The 17,490-nt window shown below is 41.2% G+C and overlaps 1 protein-coding gene across 1 annotated transcript; it reads left to right on the top strand.

The window, feature by feature from the left end:
• The first annotated feature begins 101 nt into the window (after positions 1–101).
• ASMT (acetylserotonin O-methyltransferase) lies at positions 102–13,022 on the top strand. Its single transcript, XM_038375739.2, has 8 exons — positions 102–645; positions 2,279–2,453; positions 4,629–4,758; positions 5,731–5,799; positions 6,357–6,475; positions 9,885–10,025; positions 11,504–11,626; positions 12,263–13,022. Exons 1-8 carry the CDS (start codon positions 574–576, stop codon positions 12,472–12,474), a joined length of 1,041 nt encoding a protein of 346 aa, XP_038231667.1. The 5' UTR covers positions 102–573; the 3' UTR covers positions 12,475–13,022.
• The last annotated feature ends 4,468 nt before the right edge of the window (positions 13,023–17,490 follow it).

Consider the following 17,490-nt stretch of genomic DNA (forward strand, 5'->3'; position numbering starts at 1 on the left):
TAAAATTGTGTGGTTGAACTGACATGAGCAATTCCATAATTTCACTGGCTGATAAACTTGATTTGAGATTAATAAGGATCTATATTAAAGGATCCCATAGGTCCACACTGGTGCCAAAATCACGTGCTCAGAACAGCATAGAACTAGGATAAAAGTTTGCCATTGTACCATGGTTGTGATTAGACCCTGAATTAATGTAACTGATTTATTATGTCTTGATAAATTGTAACATCCCCTGTTCAGGTTTTTGACATTGTAAACACTATCATCTAATCATCTTTATTTTGCTTTCTTTAACTTCTCATTAGCTTTTTAAATGCTATTTTGGCTGATAAAATACATAAATTCATAGTAATTCTCCAGCCTGTACTTTATGGATGGAGAGCCAAAGAACAGCAAGAAACTAATAGAAGTAACTGGCTGATTCAAATTCTTCAACCAATATGTGTGTGTTTTAATAACATCTTTCTCACAACTAATAAGGTTAAGTGAACTACCCAGTGTGACCAAATGGAAAAGAGGCTTATTTAAATGACGAAGGCAAGAAGATCTCTCACAGAGTGCTGAAGGAAAATGAGCTCCACACAAGACCTTGACTATCTTCAGATCTTATTTCAATACAACAATGGGTTTTTAGTCTCAAAGGTAAGAATTACAAATAATGCTTAGAAATTATATTAAAACTAGGTAGGTAGAAATTTCCAAACTCAATTTAGATGGTTATTTTAAATCTCAAGAAAGGAACAGACTCAGTACAAGGGGTCCCAATTTTAACCTCAATCTTAGGATTTTTGTCAAATTTTAACTTGAAATAGTCATGATGAAAGTTTGCAGAAAAAAACCTGTAAGAGACGTCACCTTCAAGGATGGGCCAGCTCTGAGATAATTTAACCAACTCCTTAAATTTTGGGGCTTTGGGTAAAGGGAACCCAGATCTACACCAAGTTGTGTTATTATAAAGTCTTCCAAATAATGTTTTGCTAAATTAAAATCACCCAAAATCATGCCAGTCTGTTTTGCTAATAGAATATCTCCACATACCTTTAAATTTTGGGTTTTTGGATAAACAGACCACAGATCCAAATAACCCTTGGTTTTGATTTTGCAAAATCTAACTCCAGATAACACAGTTTTGCAAAAATATATTCACCTACAGTGAATTTTGCATATCTGTATTTACCTTGCGCTGCAAAAGAGAACATAGTGGCTTATTTATATTCTGGCAGATTATATCCCTTGGGGGAAAAACGGATCTAGTTTAATGACTGTCTTTCAAGAAACAGAATGGTAGTAAGGCAGAGGTGGAAACCCAGAGATTTCATTTCCCTCTTTGAAGATTTTTTTACAAATCATGTGTTCCAATTAGTATTTAATATTTCCTGCTCTGTCAAAAGCCAACACAGCAAAACAAGAATTATCATTCATAGGTGTGTGTGTGTGTGTGTGTGTGTGTGGTGGTGGGGAATTAAATGTCCAATGAGTCTCCTTTCCACTGTGGAGCGAATATAGGCTAGTTCAAACAATAACAGTTTTCTAAGGACCCCGAGAGGCAGTGAATGGCCAATATTTTTCAAATTCACACTCTTAAAATATATTTTTGAAAGATAATCGGAAGGTAATTTTGATTCTGCTGGATAGTGTTATGTTATCTCTTAGAGGGAGAGGGGGAATTCTGTGGAGGTTTACAAAGGATCCTGGCAAGCAGGAGATTAGAACTGGCACGCTCTGGCATTTTTGTGAACGTTTTTTATGACAATAAAATATGCAATCGAGCATTATGCATTCCATGCTAGATAGAAAGACATAATAAAAAGACATTTGTTAAAATTTGGGGATAGGCTATTAGATCTATCTAAGGGCTCCAAAGCTTTTAGGATTGTTTCTGGTTTTGCTGCATGAGACTTTCATAGTTTTTTTAACAATACGTCATATCATCAGTCTATTAATCATAACACAGTGCCTTTAAAATGTAGTATTGTAAGGGTCTGTTCTAAACCTATAAAGGCAAAAAAAAAATGCATACACACTACCTGGCCTGAATATGTGATTATTTAATGGATAGATCAGCACGGAACCAAAATGAAAGAAGTGGCACAATTTAAGCAATGGTCTCAGTGCTAAAAGCAACTGCAGTTCAATCACAGCATTTTGATGGTTGAAAAACACTTTAGTGGTGGTTTTTGCAATTCTTGTAAAATTTTCTCACCTAAGGAGCTGCTTTATCGGGGGGCATCTGCACTTTCTCTTACTCCACTGACCCACCCCCGTTTGCTTTCAGATTATGTTTACTGCCTGTGAACTGGGAGTGTTTGATCTATTGCTGGAGTCAGAAGGGCCCCTGTCTTCAGATGCCATTGCTGAATATTTGGGCACCAGCGCCAGTGGAACGGAACGGTTACTTGATGCTTGTGTGGGATTAAAGCTCCTGGGAGTCGAAATGAAAAGTGAAGGAGGTAATATTGCCGGGAAGGTAGAAGACTAACAATTAAATCAGTGTTGGTTTTAAGGCCTCATTAAATAGCATGTGCGAGACTGAGTTATAATATTAAACGCCAAAATGCCAGAATGAGGGAAGAGGTACAGTATGATTTGAAAAATCTCAATGCAGCAGATTTACAAAAACTGAACTTGTGTAGGAGTAAGAGAGTAAAACAGATGCATAGTCACTTTTCTATCTCTCCTAAGAACCTCTTTAATGCATTGGACCAAATTCACAAGCAATAGTAATTACCCATGTGTCGATGAATTTGAGACTAAGCAGCTGTAAGGGAATCTAAGAGAGTGTTGTAAAATGTGTAAATGTATATATAGTGTGGAGGCCAAAAGAAGGTATGAGTTACACTTAGACTTCTTTAAACTCTCCCGCTAACTTGGCCAATTGTCTTTATATCTTTATATTAATTATCTTTATTTCATAAAGTGCAGTCTCAGATTTCCTGATCTAAAGATATTAGGCCAGATCCTCAGCTGGTACAAATTGGTGGAGCGCCACTGAAATTGGTGGAGCTATGCCTATTTACACCACCTGAAGGTCTGTTTTTGAGAGGTGTTTCAAAAAATAAATAACTCAAAACATAGTCTTTGGATAATGTAAGAAATCTGCAGCTCCAAATGATCAATTTAAATTAGTGAATGACAAATGTATTCAGCATTTGTGCCAGGCCCCATGCATACAAACCTCTTCACAATTGCTGTACTCACTTGCAACCTTTCAGGTTGGGCTGCATTAATCTCTCTCTCTCTCTGTCTCTCCCAGCTGTCAAGCTCTATGAAGACCCTCTCCCCAGTCCTTCCATCACAGCTAGGTGTCCTCCCCATGGGAATCAAGCAGTGTTCTCAAGATTAATATAAACCCATTGGTACACTGGGTCAGAAAGAGTATTCTTACTGTGTTTGCATAGCAGAGGGACTGCTAAATAAACATAAAAGAAGAGAGGCCTTTTTACAAGTATCTTCTCTGCTCTTAGGCCATGTCTACATGGGGAAGTTATTTTGGAGTAAGGAAGGGGGAACTTGAAGTGCTATAGCCATTCCACAGTAGCTCCCCTGGTGGATGCTTATTCTGGAATAAGAGTTAGCTTGTTTCAGTTTAACTTGGCTTGTTCCAGTTTAGCTTGATTCACTTCCAAAATGGATTAATCTAAATTGGAAAAGGATACTGATATTCCACAATAATAGTGTCAGCACAGGGAGCTCTAATAAACAGCTTTTCCAGTCCATTTCAACATGTAGACAAGCCCTTAGAAATCTGTGGCCAGTTCCATGGAAAACAGCCCAGCTGCAGAAGCCTAAATGAGGCAGCATTCCCCCTACTAATGGAAGTTCAGCTGGATGCTTCAAAGGAACTTTTCTCCTCCTCACCTCGGTGGAGAGCACACACAGAACTTTCCTGGAGCTGCCCATACTTCAGTCTTCCCATCACAGTCAGTTGAAGAAAAGATTTAAAGCCTAATCTGGCTCTCATTGAATTCAGTGGGAGTTTGTCTCTGTTGTAAGAGAGAGAACACATTCTATTGCAGCCCATATGTCTGTCCATTAAAGACATATAGTAAGTATAGTACAAGTCCAAAGCTTTGCATTTGTGAGGTGACTCCCTTAATCAGCCAGTTAGAATACTGAAATTCAGTAGCAGTAGATGGCCTCAGAAATGTCTGAGCTATTCAAGTTAGGGATAATGGGTGGTATTATGTCCTGGGGACTTAACTCTCTCCATTGGTTTCCTCACCAGGTGAAAAAAGGCTGGTATGTTAGTTGTTATTGCTGAAATAAGATGCTTTTGAGTATACATACTAAAAAGCATAGTGGAAAGAGATGTCACCACAGCTGTGTGGCTTATACATTTTCCTCTTGCTCTTTCACAAAAGACGTGATGGGGTGTGCTTATAACATTCTGGAATCCTTCATTCCGGTTCTTGCAGAATCTGACGGGAAGACATGGTATGCTATGCATGCGTGCCCCCGGGCCCTCCCCCATCTCTGGTCTATCTAGAGTGGGGAATCTCCTGCAGTTTCTTTGTTGCTTTGGTTACATTCTCACAGCTTGTTCTTGTTACAAAGATTATGCTGTAAAACAGGCTTTGCACAATGACAAGTTTGTAAATGTTAACTTACCTTCTTTTTCCTTTTAGCCTTTTACAGGAACACAGAGCTTTCCAACCTCTATCTTACAAAATCAAGTCCCAAGTCTCAGTATCATAATTTGATGTACTACTCCAAAACCATCTATTTGTGCTGGCACTACCTGACAGATGCTGTGAGGTAAGGAAATTAAATCTTTTGTCATTTCTTCAAAATTCATGTGCCAACACCCATTGCAGTAAAGCACTTTGCTACATCTGTGAACCTGCTCAGGAAGAGGTGTGTCTCTGGGGAAACAGTAGAAAATGAAGACATATGTAACCCACACACGTCCTGGGTGTAGTGCTCTGTCCCATGTAGTGGCACTGAGATCACTTGGAGATTAATGAATCTGCTACAGTGTTAGCTAACAACTATGTGGCTTGAGGGGCCTGCATTTAGTTCCAGAGGTCCCAGGTTCAGTCCTGCCTGCTGATGATAACATTGACTGGTAATTGTTTCTGAAGCATGTTGAAGTGCTAAGTATCGCTATTATTACATGTTTGCTAGTGCTTCAGTGGATGAATTCACTGTAGATTCAGGAAACACACTTCTATACTATGCTTCTTTGGTGTGTCCCAAGGGGAACATTTAATCATGACAACAGTTTCTGTGGAGGGAAGCCCTCGGCCAGACAAATGATGATGAATAGTGACTGAGGGATGCTTGCAGGGATCCTAATTGGTTTTGTTGCCAAAGGCAGAAGAAAGTGAGGAAGGAAGTCAGTGTATATTGGGCCAGAATCTCAGCTGGTACAAGTCAGCACAGCTCTTTATGGAGCTATGTCAATGTACACCAGCTGAGGATCTGAGCCCTGTCTCTGGTACATCAAATAGCAGTTGTGTTTCCTTCCTCGTAGTGGTGTCCAATAATGAACATAAAATAATAACAAAGTAGAGGTTGATTTCCTTTCTGAATCTTTTGGTTGTGGCACAGACAGCTCTCAGAATGATTCAAGAAATCAAACAAAGGGTAACACTTGTAATGCCACAGGTGATTCCCTTTTTCCTTAATAAGTTTAATAAAATAGTATCTTTATAAGCCAAAATTGCCACCAATGCAGCAAGGTGTTAAACCAAAAATATGTTCACAATTTTCTAAATTTTTTTTAAGAGATGGAAAAAACCAGTATGAGCGAGCATTTGGCGTTTCATCAAAAGACCTCTTTGGGGCTCTCTACAGGTAATAATCAATTTAGTGGTGGGATGATTTTTTCTATTTTGTATTACCGTTTTGATGGTGAAATATGCTGATCCGTCCTATTCACATGAAAAACCTATAATTTCAATGGTATCCAGTGTTGAGAATATCTGGTTTTTCTAATATGCTTGTCACTTTGGTATCAAAGCAAAAAATTCTTACTTGCAACTTATCATGAAAAGTTTGTCATGTACCATAGTTGGTATACTGAAAAATTCTGTTAAATGAAAAACATCTGGGGACCCTTAGGCTTAGCATCATAAGACACTGCTAGATGATAAGTGTAACATGTTTTTCTTCTGATAAGTTTCATTAATATGTAGGAATATGAAATAGGGTGGATTTATTTTTAATGTTTTGAATAGCTAGTAGTGTAAGTTCTTTAATAGTGGACACAGTAGTCTATTGTTCATGCTGGCTTAGAAGCAGGCTTTAATATAGTATTTGAGATAATAGTTAGTGAAAGAGTAATATGCTAGCCACCAATAAATGTGTCATAATTTACTTGTGCTACAAATAATGTTCTTTTAAATGACTAGATCAGAAGAAGAGATGATCAAATTCATGTATGGTTTAAATGCAATTTGGAGTATTTGTGGCAGAGATGTGATTGCTGCATTTGACCTTTCACCTTTTACCATAATTTATGATCTGGGAGGTAAGTGTTATCAGAACTTTGAACTGTCTTCTATTGTAAGCTATGGATAAGTACTGCACTTGTTCTACGACCTGTGTGAGCAATGGAAAAACAGAACAGACTTCATGGCCAGGATCAATCCCAAGGGAAGCATTTTACATTTTGAGCCAAAGTCGTACAAAAATATGAAAATGATAAAAGCATTAGAAAGTGGAATGTTTTCCTCAGTCTAAAGAACCCCATAGATCTAAGTAGCAGCTTATTTTCCTTCTCATTTATTGGTAGGTTTTTCTTCTGCCATTGCTTAAGAAATTCTACCAGAACTGCTTCCAGGCTATTCTTCACTTCATTCAGTGACTTCAGGTTGATGAATTGCCTACATACGTCTTACCCCAAACAGCTTTACCATTGTCTCTGTGTTTCAGTCCTGTCAGGATTTATAGCACCACACAATCTCCATTTCTACTTCTCTCCTGCTGTTTTGCTCTCTCAAGTTTTTAAAACACAGAAAGCAGAAATGAAGTCTGGCTAATCTGTTCTGGCCATTTTCACTTCTCAACCTCTAAAGCCATTCAGTATGCCTCAGCTGTGTCTTATTCTTCCTTGCAATGGCCTTACCTATGATTTTCCAACTAATATTGATGACAATTTTCTCCTGGAGCTGTGCATAGCATTAGAACAGCCTCTGCCAATGTAGTTCCCTTATGGCAGCAAATATAGCCCTGTAATTTGGCTGTAAAAATTCTGCAGAATATTTTCAGTTACATCGCAATCACTTCTGTGCTTTTCATGATGCGACTGATGTATTAAGGTCTGCTGTAGATTATGATGATGATGATGATGTTTTCAGTGTTGTGTATTATTATTTCAAAGTTTCCTTGACTACATTTATCGGGTTACTTCCAGGCCCATTGCCCTGATTCAGCCTCAATGGAAATTATCATGTATTTAAGGATAGGCATATGCTTAAGCACCTGAGTCAATCAAGGTCCATAAGCATGATCTGTTCTGCCCTCCGACTATTTCATTTTAAGTAGATCTAGCTGGGAAAATGAATCTCACAAAAGTTTCAAGGTTTTAGAAATAAACTGTATCCCAAATTGGGATGAAAAACCAAAATCTCAAACATTTTTGCAGAAGGGAAATTCTGCAATACTTCATTTTGGAAACACCAAAGTGTTCCCGGAGGGGGAATATTTCAAAGTTTCTCAAATGAAAGATGCTTCTTGGGAGCTCTGCTCTGGGGCAACCCCACCACTGGAGCTGCTGAGGAGCCAGGGAGCTGGGGGATCCTGGAAAACTGCTCACCAGATGGGCTGCTGGCAAGGTAGGGCAGGCAAGCTGGAAGTATGTAAGTTATCCTGAAGCTTAACATATTTATAGCCATGAAATCTTTCCAAATTGTCCGACGCTCCACCCATCACTTGAACACAACTTAAAGTCCCTTTCCCCCCTCCTGCCTTCTCCCCAAGACAAATGTACTGGTTGTCTTGAGATTTCTTCTGTGCTTCTCAGACTGGAATCAGTGTTTTTATTACAAGGGGTTTAAAAGTGTTCTTGGTGGCTGTTTGTGTAAAATTAGTATTGAAGAGCCACTATAAAATTTAGGTTTCAGAGTAGCAGCCGTGTTAGTCTGTATTCGCAAAAAGAAAAGGAGTACTTGTGGCACCTTAGAGACTAAAAAATTTATTAGAGCATAAGCTTTCAATGCATCCGATGAAGTGAGCTGTAGCTCACGAAAGCTTATGCTCTAATAAATTTGTTAGTCTCTAAGGTGCCACAAGTACTCCTTTTCTTTTTATAAAATTTAGTAGGCTCAAAATTTGAACCACTTGCTTCCCTCCCATCCTTCTTTCTGTTTGCAAAGTCCTTATACAGAAAATCTTTCTGTGCCCTTTTTTGGTCTGAATCCAAACCCTAAAATAGTTGATGGGAATTGTCCCATTGACACTGATCTTTAGAGCAGGCTGTTGTTGAATGCTCACTGCCCACAGTCTTATGCAAATAACTAGCTCTGCAGGAACAAACTCATGTGCTTGTGGGATGGAGCAAAAGCAGCAGAAGCAGAGAGAAACCAGGTCAGTTTTCAGTTCATTGTTGTAAACAGTGAGAAAAAATATGAATTTAAATATCATGGGACAAATAACCTTGACATATGCTGTCCTTTTAAGGTAAACTCACTCAACTCATGCTCCTCACCTGTTTCTTTCCCCCTCTGGGGTTTGTTTTACAATACATATGAAACCCATCCTGAACATTAACTGTAGGTAATGTTTTGAATGGTGAATACTGGATGTGAATCTTTCCCATTTTTAACAATTCAGTTATTTTTCTCATTGCGGCATTTTCTATATACCAAGACCTGGCTTTTGGTGTAAACCTAATGGGAGGAGGCAAGGTCTTTTGAAATCCAGCTTGTAGTGAAGTGTGCCTAGAGTTTTTCATGCATTCCTCCAGGGACTGTGCTGATTGTGACCATGCTGGGACTCAGGAGACCTGGGTTCTATCCCAGCTCTGTCCCTGGTTGGCTGGATGACCTGAAGCAAGTCATTTCCCCTCTCTGAGCCTTTATTTTTCCAGTCTTACAATGGACATAATGATATGTGCCTCCTTTGTGAAGTGCTTTGATATTCATAGGTTAATAGCACTATAGACTCATAGACTTTATTATTTGCTATATGCCGTCCTAATGATTGAAGATGGAAGCTTTAAAACAGAAGAATGGTTCGTTGATTTTAGATAAGGGGAATATCTATTGTGGTAGGTCACTGGTATTTTAGCTTTTAGTTTCATGTAATGCTGGTTGAAATTTTTTCAGAATATTTTCATTAAAAAATTAGGTTTCTGTTTTGTAGTGTTCAAAACAGACCCAATTTTATTTGTTTAACTTCTCATGTTTGATGGAAAACACTGAAATGGTTATCTCCATTTCCTGTTTAACAAAATACAGGTTTTCAGTGAAATAAACATCCAGTAACTGCTTTCATTTTAAAAAAAAAGTCCTAAAAAATTCCATGACAACTAAAACTTAGAAAAAGTCAATATTTCAGAAAATTTTCATATTGAAAATGGTCATTTTTTGAAAGAAAAAACTCTTCCTTTGAAAGTTTCCAGCCAGTTATAGCTGCATCACACGGTTAAAACAATACCCTTTACAGGCTGGTGGTTAGATCACAGGACTAGGAGCAGGGAAAATTGGGTCCTATTTCAGAGAAGACAAAGATAGGCTGGGAGACCATGAACAAATCACTTATCTTTTTTGTACTTCAGCGTCTCCTTTTGTAAAAATGGATACTAATGTTAACCTATCTCACAAGGCAGCATGAGTCTGAGTTCATTGCAGTCTAAGTTTCTGAGATGGAAGCTATTATAAAAATGACCAGTATTGTTATATTTGAGCATTTACCCTGTATTTCACTTTCACTATAAGGATGTGCAGGTGGTTTGGCCCAGGAATGCATTTCTTTGTACCCAAATTCTACAGTCACAATTTATGACCTACCTAAAGTAGTGCAAGTGGCAAAGGAGCGTTTTGTATCCCCGGAAGAACGTCGGATCACTTTCCATGAAGGTAAACTGGCTTCATTTTGTGTGTGCTCATCTGCAAAGAAAAATGTACTGAAGGGACCATGTTTGATGATAACAGAGTGTACTGAGCATACTGAGTGTACACCCTGTGGACTTGGTTACTCACCTGGGAGAAGCTGAGCTATTAGTTGCCAAGGATGCAAGTCTATACCAAGGCCTTGAACATCATCCCAATTAAACAGCAACATAAAAATTAAAAAACAAATTCCATGCTGTGTCCATCCTAGCCCTTCAGTGTCACGCAGTGGGGATGTGGCTTCACTGAACAATTGTGGGCAGGTCCAAAGTGTGCAAAATTGTTGAAAACAGTCGGTTGTGTAGATTAGTTCAATGTGACTGGGCACAATGGCCCATAAGGATGTCAATGTTACATTTGAAGGGATAAATGCTGTTGGGATCCTGTTACGATATAAATTGAGTGTTGAGGCATCTTGCTTTTAGATGTCTATTTTTACTATTTAAATCAAAATAAATGGTCAGTTTTGGGAGGGTGGGGATTGGAGGAGGAGAGGAGAGATAGAGAAAGGGGACCTGGAAGTGAAGAAGGGGAAAAAGTGGGTGTGTGTGTGGGGGGGAGAAATGACCTAATAGCAAAGACAGAGAAGTGCGACAGACGGTTTATATGGGTGAAGCAGACAGGAAAGAGAATGAGAGAGAGAGAGAGAGAGAGAGAAATTAAATTGGCATTCAAGTGGATGGATAAAGAGCACATCAGCAATTATCCAATACTGGGAGATTTGCCCCCTAAGTGGGCTGTGAATCTTCTTTATTTGTATTGTGGGACCACCTAGATTGGAGGAGGTTTTTTAAATTTAGTTGAGGTAGAAGGAGGTAAAAATTAACTTTTTCTGGTTTGTTTAGGGAACTCTCACTATACTTTCTTTTTATTGCATTGTATGTACGTTCATTTCCGTCTCTTCGGAGAAATTGTGAAGCACTAAAATGTTTCCAAAGAATCAGATATGTCTCTTAAATGTTTGGTTGCTTACATTTTTCAGGCCTCTTCCACGCTTAACATGAACAAACCCCCTTCACACTGCCACACAGCATTGAGAATTTCTGCCTTACACTATGACAGGTTTCAGAGTACCAGCCGTGTTAGTCTGTATTCGCAAAAAGAAAAGGAGGACTTGTGGCATCTTAGAGACTAACAAATTTATTAGAGCATAAGCTTTCGTGAGCTACAGCTCACTTCATCGGATATGAGCTGTAACTCACGAAAGCTTATGCTCTAATAAATTTGTTAGTCTCTAAGGTGCCACAAGTACTCCTTTTCTTTTTGCCTTACACTGTTAGTCACTGCTTAGCATTGGCAATGAGCATGACAAGCCAGAAGAATGTAGTTTCCCAGCAAGTCTTTTGAGTAGTTTTGGAGCTAGCTTGTACTTTTTGCAATACCAAATTTAAAATGTTTGCTTATTCAGGCCTGTTTTTTGCATTGTTTTTCTTTTTTTTTTACAGGAGATTTTTTTAAAGATCCAATTCCAGAAGCTGACCTGTACATTTTGGCTAGGATCCTGCATGACTGGGCAGATGACAAGTGTATGCAGCTACTAGCAAAAATCCACAAGGCTTGCAAGCCTGGTATGTTCTCCTCTTTGTAAAATAGAGATTTATATGCATCATTTATATTAGACTTTTTTTTTAAAGAGCCATTTAAATGAAGGACTAAGTAAAGAAACATACATTGAAAGCTTTTCTCATTTTAAATCAGAGATTTGTATCCAGGCCATGTGAGTAATAATGGCCAATGTGAACATTTTCACAATTGGTTTCTAGGTTTGGGCACTCCACTTTAGATATGGAAGGCAAGATATTTAAAGTTATTTAGGTGCCTAATGATGTTGACAGGTACCTCTTCAATTTTTGAAAATTTCCAATCTGCATTTTTAGGTGCCATGGGGTTTGATTTTCAGAGAGGCTTGGCAACCACACCTCTGGGGTTCATTTCTGCCAGAGTAAATAAATGTTTCAATCCCAACTAATAGGTTCCCCTTCATTCTCTACTTTGAAGTACAGGAAATAAGTTAATTGATGCATAGAATCCCTCTTGCATCCCTCTTTCATTAAATACTGTAGCAATATAACGTGATTTTTCTTTTCATATAAGGGGGATTACTAAGGTTATGGAAATATCTAAAAATGCAGTTGGAAAATAAACTTTAGCATCCTCCTCTGACAAATCAATGTGTTTGTTTTTAAATCTCTTCATCCCATCAGGGGGCGGAGTGCTGCTGGTTGAAACACTTTTGAATGAAGACAAAACTGGACCTTTAGAAACCCAGCTTTACTCTATGAACATGTTGGTTCAGGCTGAAGGAAAAGAACGAACGCCAACCGAGTACAGCAAGCTCCTCACTACAGCTGGTTTCAGAGAGATTCAAGTCAAGAAAACAGGAAAGCTCTATGATGCCATTTTAGGAAGAAAATAATTCTGTCTCTTCTTTCTTGTCTATTGTTAGATGTATGAATGCAGAGAAATGATCAGCTTTTACTAGACTGCAGCAATGAACCCAGCTCATAGTTAACCTTGTCACTTTCTTTGTACAACAATACACTGTTAGAACTTTCATTCATTACGTATGTTGAGCCTACAGGGATTGACGGTCTGCCAGCTTCAATGTGACTCCTGTTTGGCTCTGGACTCTAACTGTGGGAATAAAGTAATTAACACGTGTTTAACAAGAAATAGCATGTGAAAGCAACACTACGGAAAGCTTATACTACTTGCATTATACATTTTTTCAGTTCTGTCAGACTTTGTACTTTCCCCACTTTAACATAATGTCTGACCCATCTGGGTTTGTACTCAGCTTTCTTTCTGCAAATATAAACTGTACATCATTGTACTGAATACTGTTGGATGCACTGAGATTCTATGAAAATGTATACAGTGTAAAGGGAGTGAACTCTTTCTTGTCAGGATTTGCCATCTTTCAGTTTCTTCAAATGTTTCTTAATTCAGTCTCACATCACAACAACAAGAGGACCGTCAGTATAATGAAAAGTATCACATTCAAAACTAATCAAATGAAGTGTTTTCCCCCCACACTGTCTGTGGCACTCATGCTACAGGATACCACTGAGTCTAGGAGCTTAGCTGGATCCAGAAAAGGAATAAACTTTTATATTATAAGAGTATTATAATACTCATTTATACAAAGCAAAGGAATTTCTAGAACACTTAAAGTAACTACTCTACCACAGTGATGAGCTGCCACAATCTTAACAACCAGTTCCCTATAAAAACTTCTGATTTAAGTGATGTGCCAAGAGGTGGAGAGGGCGGGGGTGTAGTGGCAGGGAAGAGATTGCACAGAGGCAAAAGGGGCTTGTTGCAGGGGGTGCAGTGGCAAGCAGGGAGTGGCACAAGGGAGAAGTGGTCAGGAGGGGGTTGTTGCAAGGGGCTGGCAGGCAGGGGTGTGTATGTGCCCGGAGTTGTTGCAGGGGGGTGAAGGTGGCAGAGAGGCGTTTGCACAAGGGAGGAGTGGGCAGGAAGGCAATGGCTGGCGGTGAGCCATGGGGTCCCAAGGTTGATGGGGGAGTGAAGGTGACCATGGCTGGCTGCGGGGGGGGGGGTGCCAGGTGCAGGCTGCCCAGAGGCAAAAGTGGCAGGACAGGGTGGGTTGTTGGGGCGAGGAGTGCACAGGGGAGAAGAAGTAGGTCGGTGGGTGTTGGAGGGGGTGGCACTGGCTGGGGGAGGGGTGCCCGGGTTGCTCCCACCTACACCATTCCCCAGGCCAGGGACTGAACCTGCCCACCCCCCGCCCCGGTGCTCAGCAGATCCGTGAGGTTCCCCGCAGCCTGACTAGGTACCTTGCAGGCAGAGTAGACACCCAGCTTCTCCACCCAAAGAGCAGAGGGAAGCTGCGCCTTCTTCCCCGCGCTGCAGGCCGAGCCGGGCTCCCTGCCACTTGTGGGGCTCTCGGCAGTGGCAGCCGCCGCCGAATGTCCTAGGGGTGGCGGGGAACTCGGCTCGGCCCGTGGCGTGGGGAAGAAGGCGCAGCTGCTAGTGCTAGCTCCTCCCCTTCCCTACTTTGCCGCCGGCTGTTCCCCCGGGGGAGACGACTGACCATGCCGCAGACGGCCCCTCTGGAGCCGGGGAGCAATGGCAGCCTGGTGCTTCACTGCTTTAAAAAAAAATGTTTGGCGCCCCCAAATTTTTGGCGCCCCCCAACCACTTGGCGCCCTAGGCGGCTGCCTAGTCCACCTAGTGGTTGCACCGGCCCTGCCCGACAGATCCCCTGGAACTCCCATGCCTACCCAACCCGTTCCCCATCCCCTGACCGGCCCCCCAGAACCTCCGCCCCCTCCAACCGCTCCCTGCCCCTTATCCAACCCCTCCTCCCAGCCCCAGCCCAGCCCCCATACCATGCTGCTCAGGGCAGCGTGCATGGATGCCGTGTGGCCCGCTGGAGCTCGCAGCCCCACCCCCTTACCATGCTGCTCAAAGCGGCAGGCGCTGCAGAGCTGCCCAGGAGTGGTCCAGAGCACTGGTGCCAGCGGCGCAGCACGCTGAGGCTTTGCAAGAGGGGGGAAGGCGGGGGAGGGGCCGAGGGAGCCTCCCCGGCCGGGAACTCAGGGAGCCGTAACAATTTTTAACAACCGGTTCTAAAACTGGTTCAAAATTTAACAACCGGTTCGCGCGAACCGGTGTAAACCAGCTCCAGCTCACCACTGGACTCTAGCACATACAGGCAGGACTTGACTGCCTACTAATCCCCCCAGATCAGACACAACACATAACAACATACAAGACTACAGCTTCACACTAAAACAGAAATGCAGCACTGTATGTTGGTGGAGGTGCTGTCTGCACTGATCATTACGCTAACCAAAGTTGCTGTAGTAAACATAATTAAAAAAAGGGGAGTTTTGGAAGGAATAAAAACTCTTATTCCAGTTGAGTATCAACTAATTGTTAGAGGACTTTCCCTTCACCCTCCCACTTCCCTGGTTCTTGCTGCGCAGACAGCAAGCAGCAAAAGACCAGAAGTCTGAAGTGTAGGCAATGTGATGTTTATCGGGGTTAGTTCCAAGCAAGCATGTCCATAGCTCTACACGCCGGCAGAGTCTGTTTCCCACTGTTCCGTTCCCAGCTCTGACAACGCAGAGCATTTATCCCACAGCCCCCTTCCCAGCTCTGACCCTTGCCTGCGTCCCCATTCCCATCTCCTCCTTCTTAGCAGGCCCAAATATACCTGCAATGCACGCCCACAGTCGCACCCCTTGCAATTTTTGGTCATGCTCCATTTTGAGTCTGCGGTCTTCATCCCACATCTTTTGTACCCCATGGAACGGGTAAGGAATGAGGTTGTGCTTGGGTCAGCAGTTCTTTGGTCTTTTAGTGTTTTATAGCCCCCCCCAGCTCCCAAGTCCCTTTGCCCCTCCCACCTGGTTGCTTGATTTTGCCCTGAGATAGGGGTTGAGGCAATCTTAAAATATGCTCTGAGTAACACTTTAACTGCTCCTATCGGTTCCCATTATACTAACAAATCTAGCTGACTAGGCATAAGCAACATCATAGCGTTTTTGTCCTTTGTTTACACATATTAGTATAAGGGTATCAAAAAGTCAAACCCCAAATTCTATCCCAGGCTAACAAACAGACCTATATACTAACACTGATCCCTGAGTAGTGAGAGTTAGGAGAATAATTTTTCTGGAAGCAAGTCATCCCTCAGACACCTTGACCTGGGCTGAATTAACCTTTTGAGGTGAGGTAAGCAGAGTGGGGTTGGGACCAATGTTCTCTCTAAATTTTGACAGGCCGCGTGCGCAAAAATTTTCTTCTGTGCAAATTGTTGTGCGCGCGGTGTTTCGCCGTGTGCATGGGGTTTAGGATCTGTGTGCGCCCGCACACACGCGCACAGTTTAGAGGGAACAGTAGTTGGGATTCAGCCTCATGTGTGACACTTTAGCTTGCCTCCCCAGATGAAGGGGATGAGTACAGAAGTCATGTGTTGGAGACCATGTGACTAAGAACCAGGCCTTCTGGGAGATATAAGGGCAGCCTGGGATTAATCAAGATTAATCAAGATGTGGGTCCAACTGCTTCATTAAAGAGTAACACCTAGCCAGGAAAGGGCTAATAAGGAGGAGGTTCTAAAACTGGTTGGTTGCATATGAAGAGGCCCCAAGAAGAAAATTCAGGGTAGTTTGAGTTATGGGGCAATCAGCCCTATTGTTTCGTATCCCCTAGCTGGACCCATAGTAGAAGGTGGGTGCAAGTTGTCCCTCTATCTCCTTCCTTCCATGTTGCTACCACGTGAGGTGGTATAATCCCCCTTACTAATAAAAGGAAGAAGGGATTGATAAGAACCCAGCAGGGGAAGCTGAGCTAATGAAAGGAAATTTTACGACTGAGAGAAAGATTCTACAGTATCTTGGACGTAACTAACTTGAATGGACTCTGGTATACACAGAGTGGTACATTGTGCAGAAGATGATATGTGTATCTAACACCGTAGAAAACACTATATGACATATTGTGCTACTTGAGAAATAGCAGCTCAATATGCGATTACAGTTTGTGTTGTGCAAACACACAATGAACAGAGTTAAGGTTGTGAGTTCATCCGCAATAGTCACGCCATGACTTCTGAATGTTGAAGCACAGCATTCTTTTAAAGTAGGTCAGTGGAATGTAAATCCCTCTCTCTCAGTGCTGACTTCTGCTTTTGACCTTTTCAGGAGGTTCATCTACTCTCCTTAAACTTCAGCCAAAGAGGTGGCACAAGTTTTTAAAGACAGACATGCTCAGAGAATACAATAGAAGGGTAATTGTATGTGCATGTAATCTGTGTGTAGTCGCACTATGTAGTGAAGACAGAGAAAATATGGCTTTACTTAATAATAACATTCTGTACATCCACACATAGGCCAGAATCCTTGTAATAATTTAGGTCTAAATTTAGGCTGAGTGTCTCCAGCAACCTTTGGATAATTGGGGTATACTTTTATTCTGGAACAGAGTGTTCATGAGGCACTATTGTGGAATAGCTTATTCTGCAATAGCTAAGCTGGTCAATGTGTAGACAAGGCCCAAGTGATTAAAACGCATGATGTTTTGTGAGCTGTATTTCACTTACAAGTTTAGCCTTGTCCGGAAATTATGTTAAATTAGTAAGTAGTTGAGAGTACTGAGACTGGAGAAACTAATTACACTAAATAAGCCTCCTACTACTATTTGTTACAGGAAACTGTGCTTGCCTACAACAAAAATGAACTATGAGAAACCCTGAGTGTTTCCAAGAGTTCAGTTTAGAAATCACATAAAGTTTTTTATGGTCAAGAGAATCCACAGTTTCATAGACAGAAAAAAAAAAGCAACAGATGTGAACTGGTTTATAAACTAAAGATTTCCTCTTTTATTTAAATCTCTGTTTAAAGTTTACAATACTGGTGAAATTCCAAAAAAATTAAAATAGCTTCAAAATGATACCTGC

This window comes from Dermochelys coriacea, chromosome 1 (assembly GCF_009764565.3).
Source record: "Dermochelys coriacea isolate rDerCor1 chromosome 1, rDerCor1.pri.v4, whole genome shotgun sequence".
Lineage (NCBI taxonomy): Eukaryota > Metazoa > Chordata > Testudines > Dermochelyidae > Dermochelys > Dermochelys coriacea.